This window comes from Sitophilus oryzae, unplaced genomic scaffold, assembly GCF_002938485.1.
Source record: "Sitophilus oryzae breed Bouriz unplaced genomic scaffold, Soryzae_2.0 scaffold_801_pilon_pilon, whole genome shotgun sequence".
NCBI classification, from domain to species: Eukaryota; Metazoa; Arthropoda; class Insecta; order Coleoptera; family Curculionidae; genus Sitophilus; species Sitophilus oryzae.
The window spans coordinates 293,643-310,408 of NW_022147419.1; the positions used below are offsets into that span (position 1 = coordinate 293,643).

The 16,766-nt window shown below is 32.3% G+C and overlaps 1 protein-coding gene across 1 annotated transcript in view; it reads right to left on the reverse strand.

Annotated features, from left to right (window-relative positions):
• Positions 1-16,766, reverse strand: part of LOC115888533 — a 42,439-nt gene that overhangs the window by 24,078 nt on the left and 1,595 nt on the right. Inside the window, exons 2-10 of the mRNA XM_030908280.1 lie at positions 16,356-16,616; positions 13,020-13,256; positions 10,539-10,645; positions 10,228-10,474; positions 8,212-8,497; positions 6,355-6,544; positions 5,936-6,194; positions 4,331-4,534; positions 929-1,333 (exon numbers count right to left, since the gene is read on the reverse strand). Coding sequence (XP_030764140.1) covers positions 929-1,333; positions 4,331-4,534; positions 5,936-6,194; positions 6,355-6,544; positions 8,212-8,497; positions 10,228-10,474; positions 10,539-10,645; positions 13,020-13,256; positions 16,356-16,616 — 2,196 coding nt within the window. The remainder of the gene's footprint in view (positions 1-928; positions 1,334-4,330; positions 4,535-5,935; positions 6,195-6,354; positions 6,545-8,211; positions 8,498-10,227; positions 10,475-10,538; positions 10,646-13,019; positions 13,257-16,355; positions 16,617-16,766) is intronic.

Consider the following 16,766-nt stretch of genomic DNA (forward strand, 5'->3'; position numbering starts at 1 on the left):
ACTACCAGCTAAAATTACACATTATATTGCATTGCCTGTGAAACAGGAAGTGACCGAAAACAATTGAATACGTCAATCAATCCTAATTTATGTCATATACTAGCATACCAAATCTTGTTTTTTTATCTGAAAAAATAAAAAAGTTATAGGGGTGAGCCACTTTCGAGATGCATCCGGTATAATTACTTTAGAAAAGTAATCAGTATTATTAAAGATTCCATTTGATTAAATCATATACAAATATATATATGTATATATATGGCTTAAATATTAAAATTTAAAAAAAAAAATTAAAACAATTTTTGGCTTTAGAACCCTCATGAATAATAAAAACCTTAAAGAACTATATTTCATGTCAATTAAACTTTTAATTACGTAATCGAGGGCGTGATTTTTAAATTCATTGTTGCCAACCATGAACATATTCGGCACCGTACTGACTAAGTGGAATTTAAATTTCCCGCTAGGGATTCAGATGGTAGCTCTGCTGTAAAAATGTAAAGTTGCCATTTATTTATTTATTTCCTGACGTTGTCATTCGTTTTGACACTTTAGTTTTGTATTACGAGTTTTTGGTTTAAATGAATAGCGTTGATACTTTAAGCTTGACAATGTTTACTAGCAGACCTTGCAGTCGAACATTGTTCTTTTTAGAACCTCTTTTATTGCGAAGTGTACAAGATAACTTAATAGCCGTAAAAAAACTCATCAAAACTTTATTAGAATATTTTGAACGCGAAAGCGGTAGTAATGGCTCTTTATTTAAGTGCTGTTTTGTTGATGTAAATAATAACTGTTTATACATTTGTAATTAATTTATTTTTGTTTCCTAAATAAAATATATAAAAGTGGGCAACGCTGTGCCGGTCAAGCTTAATCACGTGACTAAAAGTTTATTTGCTATAAACTGTAAAAACGCTTTACTTACCACTGACTGTACTAGCGACTTCCTCCAAATCCAAATCCACCGCATCACCCTTGGCTCTCTTCACCAAGAAATTGTACAACACGTCCGGATGATTCCAGATCTTACAACAGACAGCAAAAGCCTTCAGCGGGTTCGGCACCGTTTGCTTCCGCACCACCTCGTTCATAAACGTCTCGTACAGTTTCCTTTGGAACGGCGTCATCCTCACCAACAAGACGTACTCTTCTTTCTGAGGCAAGACGGTTTGAAGGACGGTATGAGACCGTCTCTGAACGAAACCGACCAGCAAGGAATGGAGCACGTGCGCTCGGTAGCGCATCAACTTGATGTCGGCCTCCGTCGAATCTATGCACTGGCCGTTCATGATCGGACGTTCGAACATGTTTAAGAATTCGGTTTTGGTACCTGAAATTATAAATATATAAAGGGTTAATCTACTATGCCCACTTGTTCACTGTATGTCATAACATAACGCTATTCGAAGGCGTCGGATTAGTCGTGACCGAAGAACTCTGGGTATTAGTCTGCGTTTTACTGCTCAAAGGCGTCAAGGAAATACCAGATGGCAGATTCGGAAAAATCGGTTTCGGAGTGGTGTTTTGAACAGTAACCGTGCTCTGATTATCTAAATTCAGCAGACTCATCTGATTAGACGACGATTGTTGACTAAAGTTCGACTGGGGGTTGGGCGAGTCCCTTTGAATAAGAAGACTAAGGAAGGAGCATAATGCTATCCATGTATTCATGCATGGTGGGCGGAAAAGCCACCATAAAAGCTCTCTAGGGTGGGGATCCTTAACAGTTCTGTTTGACGATTCATTTGACACATTTGAATTTGATTTGAAATTTTGTGGATTTGTCAGTCTTTACGGAGCTTATTTTATGTTATTTATTATTTATTCTACTACTGATAGTTGTATAAAGGTAGTAAATCTAGATGGAAATTGTGGCAGAACTTAAATTAACAGTGACACTATCGCGATTTATCGAAAAAGACTCTAAAATAGTTGGTTGTGTAGCGTGCGGTAGATCTCGGCAAAAATTGAGTGAAATAATGGAACAAGTTTTCGCTAGTAAGTGACTATATAATATACATACGTGTAGTAAACCGATCATTTATGAAATTCACTTAAATTAACTAAATTATATATTTTTTCTTGCATTTTAGCTTTTATTTATTACTTGTCAAAGATTAGATGTCAAAGAATTTACATACGTTAATTTGACTTACCTGCTTCAGTAGCGTATCGGATGTTTGTGTTAATAAATACTTATTATAACTTATCTATTTTTATTAGAATTATATATTTTTATAACAATTTTAATAACTACCAACATTTATTCACAACGTAAAATAAAACAACAAATTATTGAGTCTACCCCACGTCTACCCTATATCATAGTTTTACATTTTTTAAATAAAATTAGAACGGCACTGATAAACCGGAATTTAAAGTCGGCCATATTTGAGGCCCATCGCGGTGTACCTAAGATTTTTGATATGCTCCTTCCTTAGTCTTCTTATTCAAAGGTATGTCCTAATATATGTACATGGTGATTCAAAAAATATATGCCATCTCCCGTGGGAGATTCCTCACGTAAAAATAAGATTTTTTTTATATCAACAACAGGTCCGATTCTGCTTTGTTTCGTAGCAACAGTGGGTTAAATTCTTCATTTTTTTATTTCGATTTATTATAACTTTCTTCCAAGAACTTTTAGCGATTCGAATGAAATTTTGAGGGTAAAATTTACCATCACTGCGACATATTTTAATGCTAAAAAAGTGTCGACAGGTTCGCCAAGGACGTGCATATGGAATATTTTTTCTAAAAAAAACATGCGCACCACTGACTATTTTTTATTTTGTTAGCAAATTTGTATAGGCCGTTTAATGCCGATTAAAAATTGTATCTTGATATTTTGTCTATTTCGATCTCCTTGAAGTTATAAATGCAATTTTATTAATAACAATGATAACAAAATTAAAATAAAATTAATAAATTATTTATTGAATCTAATTTATTATTAAATTTTGAACACTTTTGAACAATTTTTTAAGACTGACGTTAAGTACTACCTGCAGCGAATTAAAAAAAATGGTATTTAAGATAATTACAAAATAACTACCGTTTTAAAAGCTTTAACATCCTGTAACTTTAAAAGTATGCATTTCCGAGGAGTCATGAGGAATCAATGAGTACTTATTTGACCATTTAATGACATTTAAATTTTTAGAAGTAGCTATTAGACTTGATTTAAGGCAAATTAATAAAATTGCGTTTATCTCATGAATGAGACGGAAATCGACAGAGTATCAAAAAACAACTTTTAATCGGCATTAAACGGCCTACATAACTGTACTAGTCAGTGGCGTACAGTAAAAATATTCGCGATAACCCATATACACGTCCCTGATGAATCTATCAACACTTTTTTAGCATTAAAATATGTAACACAAATAGTAACTTATATGCTGAAAATTCCCTTGGAATCCCTCGAAACCCTTGGAAGGAAATTATAATAAATTGAAAAAAAAAAGACTTTAACCTCTTGAAACTATGAAGTATAGCAGAATCGGACCTACGCTAATATAAAAAAAAAAAACTTATTTTTACGTGAGGAATCTCCCCACGAGAGATGGCACATGATTTTTGAAACACCCTGTATTTACACAATATGCGGAGAACAGTTAGCACACATTTTAAAAATGTATTTTTTTCAAACGCCACAAAAGTGTTAATTTTTGCGACGTGATTGACAATATAAAAACGTCATTTTAACGCCTAGGCATAAAAGTACGAAAACATTATTAAACTGATATAAAGTGTCAAATTCAACGAGCGTAACCATATTTTCTCGAATATAATGACATACAAGGTACGACTTTTAAATATTTTTATATAATTTGGAACGTTTGAAATTGTTTAAAAAATTATTTGTGAATGTTTGGAAAAAATAGCATGTTCTAATCGGAGTAAAAATTACTTTTTGTGTCTTGGCTGTATGTCAAACGTACAATCAAACTCAATCAAACGTTCGCCACAAGAAGTGTCATTTTTACGCCTAATAAAACAATATAATATTTTCATAGTATACAGGGTAAATCCGACTTATTTTCAAACCAGTCATAGTTTTTAAATGGAATATTGTACTTTTTTCCATAAATCTGCTATAAAATCCCCATTCCAAAAATATTACGAGGAGGCCTCTCCTATAACTAAGAATCTTAAAAAATGAATCGGAATAACTGGAATATCACTCTGTGTCACAAGTATAAAAATATTCTTAAAATGTACCCTGTCCTTGCCAGCATCTTGTATAAAAATGGAATGGAAGTCTCAAATATTAAACGACATATGAAGATTTTTCTGAACACTGAAAGAAAAAAAGAGTACTTACCTAAATAATTTGGCCTTACAAAATCGACCATACACCAGTATTCTAATAAATTGTTCTGTAAAGGATAGCCGGTAAGAACCACTCTTCTCTTAGTTCTCAGTTGTTTCAGAGCAGCTGAAATGGAGGCATGAGAGTTCTTGATACGATGGCCTTCGTCACAAATCACCAAATCTGGACCAGGATTTACCAGAGCAGAGTAGATTTCTAAAATTTCAAATTAATTTTCAGCAAAAATTCTAGCTAAGTAGCAGGTTTTGTTCAAGCTATTGTCAATCAGAATTGAAGGCTACACGGGAAAAACTTGATAAGCGCCAATTTCTTAATTTTAGGATTTTACAATATTATAGGTCTAACTGGTCTTGACAAAATATACCAAGGGCTGGCAAAGGTTAGTTTTGGGTCGAGATTTCCATATGTAAGGAGAGTACAATGTATTTATAATGTACTGAACAAAGAGAGAACAGTAAAAACGTTGCCAAACGTATGAAATAAACCGAGAAACTGTGCATGTTGCTAAAAGACGTGAAGGGGCAGATTCGTCGCGGTCGACCTAATCAGTACTTAAAATTGTACAAAAGGGTGTACATCGTGCGTTCAGCTTCACGATTTAATTACGTCTGGTGATATTATATTAGTTTATTTATTAACGAGTCGTTGTAATTTTCCCTATAACTTGTAAATTTTTAAGTGCAAGTTAGAAACACTTGCACTTTTGGTAAAAATAAGTGAAATTGAGTTGGTGTTCGACAGTGGTCGCGCTATTAAAACTCGATATCTCGAAATCCATTAGAAATAATTGATTGTAGTTTTTTCAAAGTTTTTTTAATATTTCTGCTATATTTTATTCGCAGACAGTATGCAAAATCTATGTATGTGAAAATCTTTATAAATATAAAGTTGAATGGGTTTTTAAAATTTTTGAATGAAAAAAAAGACTATCGATTTTTTCTTATTTAAACATCTTGTAAAAGATCCAAACTTCAAAATAAAAAAGTTTCAATATCTAAAGTGGTTATTGAGTTATCGTGTTATGTTTAAAGTTAAAAAGTTGACTTTTTAAATTATCGCGATTACTGACGTTTTCTCGTTATAAAAAAATGGACACCCTAACGATATCCTTATAATTCCATTTCAGACTCTGAGAAACATATCTAATGATTTTATCTAGTTATCTGTTCGAAAAGTTTGAAAAATAAGCGATTTATGATCGTGATTTTACTTTACTGGATATGGAAAGACGTACCCGAGATTTGTCGCAACAGCACACCGTCGCATTTCTCTCACTCTGACTCAATTGCTGTCCTCCTTTCACGCAGTTGAGCAGCTCTGAACTGTTCAAGAACGCGATACACTCACTCCATTCAATTGAGTCATAAAGTTCCAGAACTGTTCCGTGCCATATGGAGGCACCAGGCTATCGCGCACTGTTCCTTTCAGAACCGTTCTCGAGTAGCCCCAGGGCGTGAAGCCCGGAACTCGAAGTTCGCGAATGGAGGACAGCAAATAAAATCCCTATGCGATTTACTTCCACACATGTAAATACCGACCCAAAAGTAAGAGTTGCCAGCACGGTATATAGTTTTCTTATCTTTATTTAATACTTACCATCAAAAATTGGTTTGTTTTTGTCATCGTCATGAATTTCAGGCATTGGCGTGGCCTTTTTCCTGGTTTTCGGATTCTTCTTCATACTAAGCAATCTAAATTGCTCATAACCTATTAACAAGACGCCACCCCTGGCTCGCCACGCGTGTATCACTTTGTGCCTGGCTATTAAAGTTTTGTGGATGTCGTTCAAAACGTGAATGTTAAAATTTCGCGGTCTCACTTCTCCATGTGCATTTAAAGGACTATTAGGCGCTGCCTATAAAAAAAATAAGAAAACTCATCACTAAGATAGTAAGTAAAATATAGTTAATTGTATATATTGTAAAATAAAATACACATAAAGAATTGTATTCTGTTTCTTATTGTATTTGTGACTTATTTTATATAATTTTATAATATAAACTTAAGACACATACCTCTTCAAGTGGAATCCACATATTGTATTCAGCCATCCAATTTTGTAAGGTGTTAATAGGCATGATGCACAGGATAGTTTTGGCAGGTGTGTATCTCAAAAATATATCTGAGAATGTAACAATCTGTAAGGTTTTGCCTAAGCCCATGGAATGGGCTAGAATACAGCCAAAACCTGTGGAACTGTCAAATCTGAAACAATTTTATGATTGGGGTGAACATCATTTTCACAATTACTAGTATGCAGGGTTGATACACAGGGACAGGTTTTTTATTTTTAAACAAAACGTGTTTAAATGGTTTTAAACGATTTTTGACTCCAAAGTTTAAAACCCTTATTTTAAACTGTAGATGGTATTCAAAATTAAGAAGTACCTCGATAAAGATAAGGCGATGAATGGTACAGAGCGAAAAATGGTATATGTTCAATCAACGTCAAAATTAATAGTACGAGAGCTAGCAACGTCGGAAAAACAAGTATTTTAAGACGTCTGGCTCTTTGATATATCTTTTACTATGCTCTTTAGAACAGCATGCGGCCCGTCTGGCTGCCGGCAAACGTTGCGTTCCCTACTGCGCATTGAAAGAAGATCCTATATTTCTATTAGTCCTTTAAATTCTAGTATTGAATATAAACCGACCGAGTCTCCATAGCTCAGCGCGTAGAGGTTTTGCCTATCAAGCGAGGAGTCAAGGTTCGAATCCGGGTCAGGGCAAAAACTTTTTTATTTTATTTTCGTTTATATTCTGATAGTAAAGTATTAAATATTTGTTTTTTTTTAATCACCAGAGTTATTTAATTACTTTACTATCAGAATATAAACGAAAATAAAATAAAAAAGTCTTTGCCCTGACCCGGATTCGAACTCTGAATCCTCGGTTTGTAGTCGGAAACTCTACCCACTGCGCTATGGAGACATGTTCGATTTATATTCAATACTAGAATTTATAAGACTAAATTAAAAAAAATATAGGATCTTCTTCCGATGCGCAGTAGTGAACGCAACGGTTATCGGCAGCCAGACGGGCCGCATGCTGTTCCAGGGAGCATAGTAAAAGATATATCAAAGAGCCAGACGTCTTAAAATACTTTCTCGAAAACGTTGCTAGCTCTTAGACTATAAGGTTTAACAACTTCCAAACGTTTTTCTAATTTAATGACATTTAAGGTTGATTCCCACTTGCGCTACGCTCGGCTCGACAATTACACTGCAAATTGCTGCTAGAGGAAGATAAGTATGGCTCTAAATCATTTTTTAGTCAAAATCAAAAGACGCAATTAGAATTTGCAGTGAATGACAGAAAAATTTGATTATAAACTATGTGCATAACTTTGACTGCGAATAACTTAAAGGAATGTTTTTATGGAAAAAACCAAAAAGTCCTTTTTTGTAAAGCGGAAAATTTTGTATTAGAATGTCTTTGTCGAAGCTGTAGGTTCATTTGCTTTGGAGATAAAAAATTAAATGCAAAAGGTTAGAAAATCCCATTTAAATAGGAAAAGTATCATGATTCCGGCATGATTTAAATTAAAAATTAAGAGCTTGTTTACGTTGGATAATTGTTTTAGAGCAAAAACTAAAATTTCAGGGGGCGGCAGCAAAAAAAAATCAACTTGGGAAATAACGGACACCCTAATGTTCATAGGCATGTTATATGCAACTAGCTGGATATATACTAAACAGTATTTTGTGCACCGTCTTTATGAAATCCTTATTATTTATTCTCTGTTAGTATGTTGCCGAACAGATACACTATACGACTGGACGATTTTCGCGATTGCATAGGTTCTATAAGATATATTAACATCATGTTGCCAAAATGCAACAATATGCATTTAAGGGTTAACATTTACATACCTATTAATGCTCTCCACTATGTTGTCATATAAGAACCGAACTCCACCGATCTGGTGAGGTTTGATGATTCGTCCGATCTGCGGCGCCACAAAGACGTCAGGCTCGTCTTCAGCATGGCCAACATTGACCAGAACCCGACCCTGCTCATCCGGCTGGTTGAATTCGTCGTTCGTGTGCATCCCCGAGTTGCTAGGATCGTCGGATTCTTCGTCGTCTTGGCTTTCAGACTCGGACACGACAATGCAGTCGTCGTCGGAGGATACCTCGATGGTGTCGGTCGATTTACCTTTAAAAAATGTGTTGTATAACTTCTTCACACGCCCATTTTTTGTTTTTCTTGAATATACAATAATTTTATTAGTTGGTTTTTCAGGAATATCGGTGTCAATAGAAACTTGATGACTTTTACTTCAATAGTAAGTTTCCTATTCAATCAAAATTATAACACATTTTAACAGATTCAAATGTTATACACTATGTCCCCGGATTGTCTTTACAAGAGGAAAAAAACTTTTTTATTATTGACATATTGAGAAAAATGTATTCTTCATAAAATGTTTTGTTTGTTCTAAAATGGTTAATCCCGTTTATACTATTCAATATTTCCATACCGTTTTAGAGAAAATTAAGAAAATCATGAAAATATGGTTGAATTCCTAAAAATCAAAAGGCGTTTCTATGATTTCATTCTTTGAAAGATGGTTATCATAGACTAATGTCATGGACTAGAGATAGATTGGACACTGATATAAAACAAATAGGTCCGTCGTTTAGAGCCACCTGGTGATGAAACTAAGGGAGAGTTTTGGCATAACATAAATTTACCGTTACTTATTAACGCTAACTAAAACAGTAACGTTATTCAATTATTCCTTGTAAAATATAAAATAATACATTAAGACTTTTTTTACCACATTTTATGTTTTATTGGATCATTAGAAGTATAACATAGGCAACACAAAAATAAAATTATGAATACATACATTTTAAACACCAACAATAGAGCACATAGTGACTATTTTTTTGATTTAACAAATAAATTATAATATAGTAAAAATTATAAACTACTAATTAACTGTTAGTAAAAATATTATATTATTGTATTACCAACTATGTACTTACTTATTTATGATTAAATTATTTTTTTATTTGGTTGATAAATTTATTATTTCAAAAATGTCAAAATGTGTTTGGTAAAAAAGTTTAGTATCTATCACGAAAATGATGATGATCGACTGTAAATATCAAAATGCACAAACCAATAAAAATACAAATTACAAATCACTGAACTTTCTGACAACTCAGGAATATCTGAATTAATAATTATTTAAAAAACGATTTACATTTTGTCAACCAGACCAAAACTAGGCCATAGACGGTAGTCAACATAGAGGCTGTCATGTCATCTTCGTATATAAATTAGAAACCTGTATTTTAATGCCTTTAGCGTCGTCTGGCGATGCGGAAGAAACTACATTTGTAGGTCTATAAAATTACCATTGAGTGTCTACGGCCTGATGGTTATTATTAATATTGATTAACGTCATATTCTTTGCTGTTGTTAAAGTATCATATTTTCCGATAACTATCATCACCCTTTCCCTAAATAAATTTTGTGCTTCTTAACATATTAAAACAACAAAAATATTACGTTAATTAAAATTATATGAATAAAAATCTATCAAAGAATGAAAACTAAGTTATATTAGAAACACGTTTTGATTTTTAGGAATTCAATATTCAAATTCCATATTCTCATGTTTTCCTTAATTTTCTCAAAAACGGTGTGAAATTTTGAAAAATTATAAACGACATTAATCATTTTAGGACAAGCAAAATTTTTTTTGAAGAATGCATTTTTCTCAAAATATCAATAAAAAAGGTTTTCCTCTTGTAAAGATAATCCGAGAACAAACTGTATATATACAGGGTGAGTCTTCAATAAGTGCAAATTTTTTCAGGGCTGGTAGATTTCGATAAAAGAAACATATGTATAATTAACAATGTATATCCTACCTTTTGACTTAGCCATGCCATGATGAATTGGCTTGAGATCCTCACCCTCGCTATCACTGTCACTGTGAGGCTTAATATCCATAAAAGGTGGTCCCCTCTTTCCAACTGGGGCTATACTGACCGACGGTGGTAAATTAACACCTTTCCTACTCTGCGCCATGCCCCTAGGATAGCCTCTTGGAGCACCCAGTAGGTTTAGAGGACTATGAGGAAGAATTCTACCATGAGGTCCATCTGGTTTTGGCATCTGAAAATAGAAAAAATAATTAAAATTGAAAAAATGGCCAAAAATTTTGAACTAGAAGATTTACCTTAACAAGATCAAACGGGGGTCTTGGAACTTTGGTCATGGGTTTTGTTTGTCCATTTGGTAGTTTTACTAACACTGTGTTTCCTATTCTAGTTTGATTAGAGGTACCTAAATAATGACATGATGCATAAGCATGTAAAATTCTACATCAAGAAGTGTGTGGCAAAAGTTGTAAAACAAAAGTGTTAAATTATTATTATTAAATTTCCAAAATAAAGTTTAAAAATTAACTAGTGGGCAACCAGAATTGAATCAGCAGAATACATTCAGTATTAAAACCCTAGATCATATATACTTACGTGGATAAATCAACGCCATAAGTTTAGCATTAAAAAATATATATCCAACATCACGACATACCATTTTCAAACATTCTTTATTGCACTTATGAAACATTCAATAGGTTTGTCTTTGTCGAGGACCTGACTTTACGCATGCGCATTAAAAGTGGCACGTATTTCCAAAATAATTACAATTTTATCCGGTTTAGAAAGTACAAATTATACATTGTTATGGAAACCAACTTTTCATTGTCATAATCTTGTCATAATCATATGTCATAATGTTATTTCCATTGTGTAACGACGCTTGTTTTTTGCGTTTTTTATTTTAAACATTGTATTAATTACTCTTTTATCGATCGCTTTTATATAGCCAAGGATGCAAGTGTGTTCAGTGAGAAGTTAATTTTAAGTTTGTGCAATTATATTTCTATTTTTTACTCGTTGGGTTTTAATTTTTGGGTAAATACTCGTAAAAATGACAAGAAAGTGTTTAGTGTGTGGAAATTATAATATAAATGTCACCGAATTATCTTTTCACAGGCAAGTAAAGTATTCAGTTGTTCTTTTATGTATATTAAACCACATGCATACTTTCTGGTTAGATTTCCTAAGAATATTGATATTCGTATGGAGTGGCTAATTTATTTTTTATTTAATTTAATTTTTGTGACAGTAACATTCAATTATTGTTCAAATATATGCATTTTACAAATTGAATTTTTAAAATTAATGTTCAAATTTGACGCGTAGGCGATAGGTCCTCAAGGATAGATAGAGTAGACCGCGACATAGTTGCATCGCGTGTGCAACAGAAAAAGAAGATAAATGGAAGTCGTTGATATGTTCACAGATAAAAGAAAATAATCTACTATTAAGATAGATATGAAACTTAATAGTAAAATTTTGGATCAAAGCGCCCCTCCGTGTTTTTAGTGGAGACTACATTTAACCCAGCGCCTTCGCCTTTTCTGCTGTAAATGTTTTTTATGTTTATGTTTATATTCATAGGACTTATTTTTAAAGATATACACTGATATATTAGTATATCAGAGTAACTTTAATAAAACATAAGAATATATATATTTTACAATTTATTTTTTTATTTATTTTACAGAGTTTCATGTAAATGATCGTAAGTCGACTGACTGTCTAATGAATAGACCGAGATTTATAGATTTTAAAGCGAACGAAAAAATCAAACAACGAATACATACTATCCTTATACTATATATTTTTCTTTTATCTAAGATACATACCTTATCGTATTTTCGAAACACGTACATTTTTGCAGTTTTGTTAGTTTCTTTGCAAGATGCAACACAACAAGAAAACACCATTTTTACAGTTAATAAATAATAAAACTATTTCTGACTATGATATTTAAAATTTAGATAGATAGAAAATTAAAAAACAAACCAGTAGGTATTTGTAAACGCAGGTCCAAATTCAATAAAAATCAAAATTTTTCCTGCGAAAATCAGGCTTTTTTCACTGAAAAGGTATTTTTTGATTTATCAGCAGTCATTGTCAAGTTGACAATATACAGGGTGTTTTATGGTGTGATTCCTCATGTGTTCTTAAAACAATTTTTATATAACCATTAGGTCTCAAGTACTTCCTTTCAGATCTACAGGGTGTTAAAATTAAAAAAAAAATCGATTTTTTTGCTTAACATACATGGTGTGGTGTACCATTTGTTAAGCAAAAAAATCGATTTTTTTTAAATTTTAACACCCTGTAGATCTAAAAGGAAGTAGCTTTTTTAAAGAAAAAATATTTTTTTCTTGACTGGCCATCCTTTTTCAACAAAATTGATCTTTTGAGTTTTTCTTGTTCATCAAACGGTTGTCGAGAAAAAAAAAAATATACTTATTAAGAGCCCGCCGTAATTCATTTTCTAACGATTTTATATTTTTTAGATTAATTAGGAAACACCCTGTATATGCATATCACAGGCAACCAAATAAACTAGTAACCTCTAAAAATTATTTTTCCTACCGCTAGCGACATACCGTGTTTTTAGTGTGTACTAAATTATTTTATCAAAATTTCACCATATAAGTTTCCAGGCAATGGATATGTTTGGGACAGTTTCCATAGTGATTTACTTATCCACGTAAGCAAAGAATCATGTAAGTATATTATATGATCTAGGATTAAAACATATAAAAATGTAAACAGATGGCTTCTAATATTACCTGGTTTAGGAAAATTACTTCCTTGAAGCAAGGACATAACTCTCTGCTGCATCCTCTCCTGCTGAGCTTGCCTTTGATATTCCCTCAATAACCTTTGCTGTTCTTGCACCCTCCTCAATCTCTCAGCTTCCTGCCTCTGAGCAGCCAGCGTTGATTCATCTAATTTAGTCTCATCCATTACTTCCCGAATGTTACGACGTAAGTTTCCTTTACTCATCACTGTAACTTCATCTTCTCCTAAAAAAAGATAACAATCAAGAAAAAAAATTATGTGTGCACTATGTGTGCATATTTGAAGTAAAACTTCTTACTAACAGCTATTAAATTGAAGGATTTGGAGAACATGTTTGAAAAAGTGACATATAATGCTGTTTTATTTTCAATTAATATCTGTAATCTGTACATTTTCCGTTTCTTCAATAGCCTGCAAATTTTGTGGAATATGACCCAAAATACACACTTTTATACAAATCCCTAATAATGTTAAAGCTCAAATTTATTTAAAAAGAGAAAAAAATTTGAACCTAACCAATAATTTGTATTTATAGTGGTTTACAGTAATTTTTGTTAAATTATACGAATATTCTCGTTGATTATTGGTTTGAAACGATGTCCTCCAATGAAAATGCGAGTTGCTTAACTCTAATAATTCAAATGCTGAGCTAGCAAATGAGCTAAATGCTTTACCTAGACCATAGACTTAAAATAAAATATAGACTACACTATTTACATCTCAACGCGGACAAACAACCTTTTTTGTACACATGTTTACTTCTGGGTACAGTCGACCGAGCCTTCCTCATCCAGCCTATGTTGTCACGTCTTTAATATTATCAATATTTTTTTTCTTGTTATACACATATATTGAGATATTAATACTACAGTTTAATAAAGTAGGTTTTAATATTCCAGAGATGTATTAAATAGTCCTTATACTACTAAATTATAAGTCGGATACTGTTTAAAAAGGATAAGTTCTTTACAATATGACAACACCGATTAGAGGCGAGGGAGCCTATTCATTCATTTATTACCTTGTAGTACGTGTCGCACGTGTGCGGTAAAGCTTTGTTGCCGCTATCTCCCCGGCTGTATTAACGCATTTTCTTAGCTTGTAGTGCTTAAGTGTTTATTTTATTGACTTTTTCTGTTCAAGAACTATAAAATATGGTTCGCCAGTGCCAAATTTGCAAGAAATTTGACTTAAATAATCCATTTAAGTCTTGAAACGACTTTTGACCGGTAGGCAACTCTCAATTTACCCATTGGGAGTCAGTGGCGTTGTTGTAGAAAGGCGCTTATTTAGATAATATTTTAGTAAAATGTAAAATCTGAATTTTTTCTCTTACATTACATTATTTACTTACTTACATTGTAACAAAATCATAATTATAACCCTGTTAATAATTAATAATGTTTTTATTAAAAATATATTCCGGTTTATTCTAAAATTATCTTCAGAATCTAAAATAACATACAAGAATTTTAAAATGATATTACATTATGAAACAATATTTTTTAATATACCGGGTCGTCTCAAAAGTGGCTCAACCCTATAACTTTTTTTATTTTTTCAGATAAAAAACAGATTTGTATGTTAGTAGGTATATGACATAAATTAGGATTTATTGGACGTATTCAATTGTTTTTGGTCTCTTCCTGTTTCACCGAAATGATTACATCTTTTGATTTTTAAAGGCACCCTCGGTATATTGCTACTTTATTCGATAAAAAATGACACTCTGAATAGATTGACATATCATATGTCAACTTTTGACATTGTCGCTTAGAAACATATCCTATTTTAAATTTCAATCCAGTTTTTTTCAATCCACTAAGTTTTAATCAAGGAGCCTTGGAAAAATAGTTTTGATCGCTAATAGGTTTGATCGTTTAATAGTGTCTTGTCTAGGCCGGTTAAAAGATGTACAAATCGTATTTTTAATCATACATATGTCAATTTTTTCAAATGGAACAAGGGTGACTCATTAGCATATTTGGAAAAAGCATTTTTTTATGAATATATTGATACCACACACTTGGTATTTCGAGTCAAATTGTCGTTATGAACCGCGTGTTACAATTACAATTAAACCATATGCGAAAATGTCAAAAGTTGACATATGATATTTCATTCTATTCAGAGTGTCATTTTCTATCGAATAAAGTAGAAATATACCGAGGGTGCCGTTTAAAAATTAAAAGTTATAGTCATTTCCGGTGACACAGGAAGTGACCAAAAACAATTGAATGCGTCAATCAATCCTAATTTATTTCATATACTAACATACTAAATCTTGTTTTTTTATTTGAAAATATAAAAAAATTATGGGGATGAGCCACTTTTGAGCCGCACCCGGTATAATAAAGACAGTACCGAGTTAAATAAATGTAGTTTTTATTTTATCCACTTCCTATCACCTTCCTTGCTTTAATGGAACAGATTTATGTTTTCTCTAATTTACATAATAAGACATCACTTAACTAGAAAAAAAATTACAACAATCATTTTTTTTTCTCTCCCTGTCGCCGATTCTATTATATCTGTGGAATAGATCCGGTTTTGATTAATATTAGGGGTTGTAAATGTTTGACTAAAATTAATAATTTATTATTAATTTCAAAAATTACGTAATTTCGATTATAAAATTTCTTCTATAACGTGTATTTTATTATGTTTATCCTTTTCGGACTCTAAGACGTTTTTTCTAAACTTTTATGTAAAAAACCTGTCCTAAATCTTAATAAAATATAAAAAAGTTTAAATACGATATATTTTTAATTTAATTTTAGCTTCATTAAAATAAAAAAATTACCCGGCTATGATACGGGGAGTTCAGGTGTACTTGAGAAACGAAAGACAGTGTTGGGTTTCTCGGCAGAGTCGTCAGGGAACGACCGTTACGACAGAGACAATCTATCTATCGCTCGTGTCGCACTCGTTATAACCTAAAACAATAACACAACAATAACAAGACAGTGTCTGACCGCATGTTCCAGCTATTTATGAATGAGATGCTCAGTCTATATTTTATTTTAAGTCTATGACCTAGACCGTTATTCAGAGGCTACAAATCTATCGATGAAAATATGCATGAAAATTTACTTCCTAGCACACAACCAGAAGAAACTGGTACGCAGGTACAGTATCAGGTTTATTATAATGCATTTCTTAGCTTTAAATCAAATGTTTCTTGGTGTTTGCGCGATACTTACCACTTTTTTTCTCGCCAGCTCGTGCGTCAAGGCATGGTGTCAAGGTTTTGAATTTTTACTCTTGTCGCGCGTAAAGAAGTTTTACTTCAAAAATGATTGTATAGCAATAAAAATGCTTACCAGTTTTCTTTGTTATAACTACTTCATTCTCAGATGTATCAGATTTCTTTGGCTTGTCACCCTTTTTCACTGATGCAAAAGTGATTTCCCCCATTTCTTTAAGTTTTTCTTTTATATCTACGTCGTAATCATCATCAGGAGCTTCAGTTTTAATTACTGGAGCGGGTGGAATTGGTGGAACTTCAGCTTGTTCAACTAGTTTTTCCAGAAAAGATGTGCCATCTGTAGGTTCATCATCTTTGTTTACTGCATCAACACCAGCTGTACAAATTTTAGAAAATATGCATCATTAAAATAACATACAGAGCAGTGATGTAACGAATATCATTTGATAACAATTGCAAACGCCAATATCTGTAATTGTTATTCGCTAATGCAAATATTAGTTTGTCGGTTAACAAATATTTTATA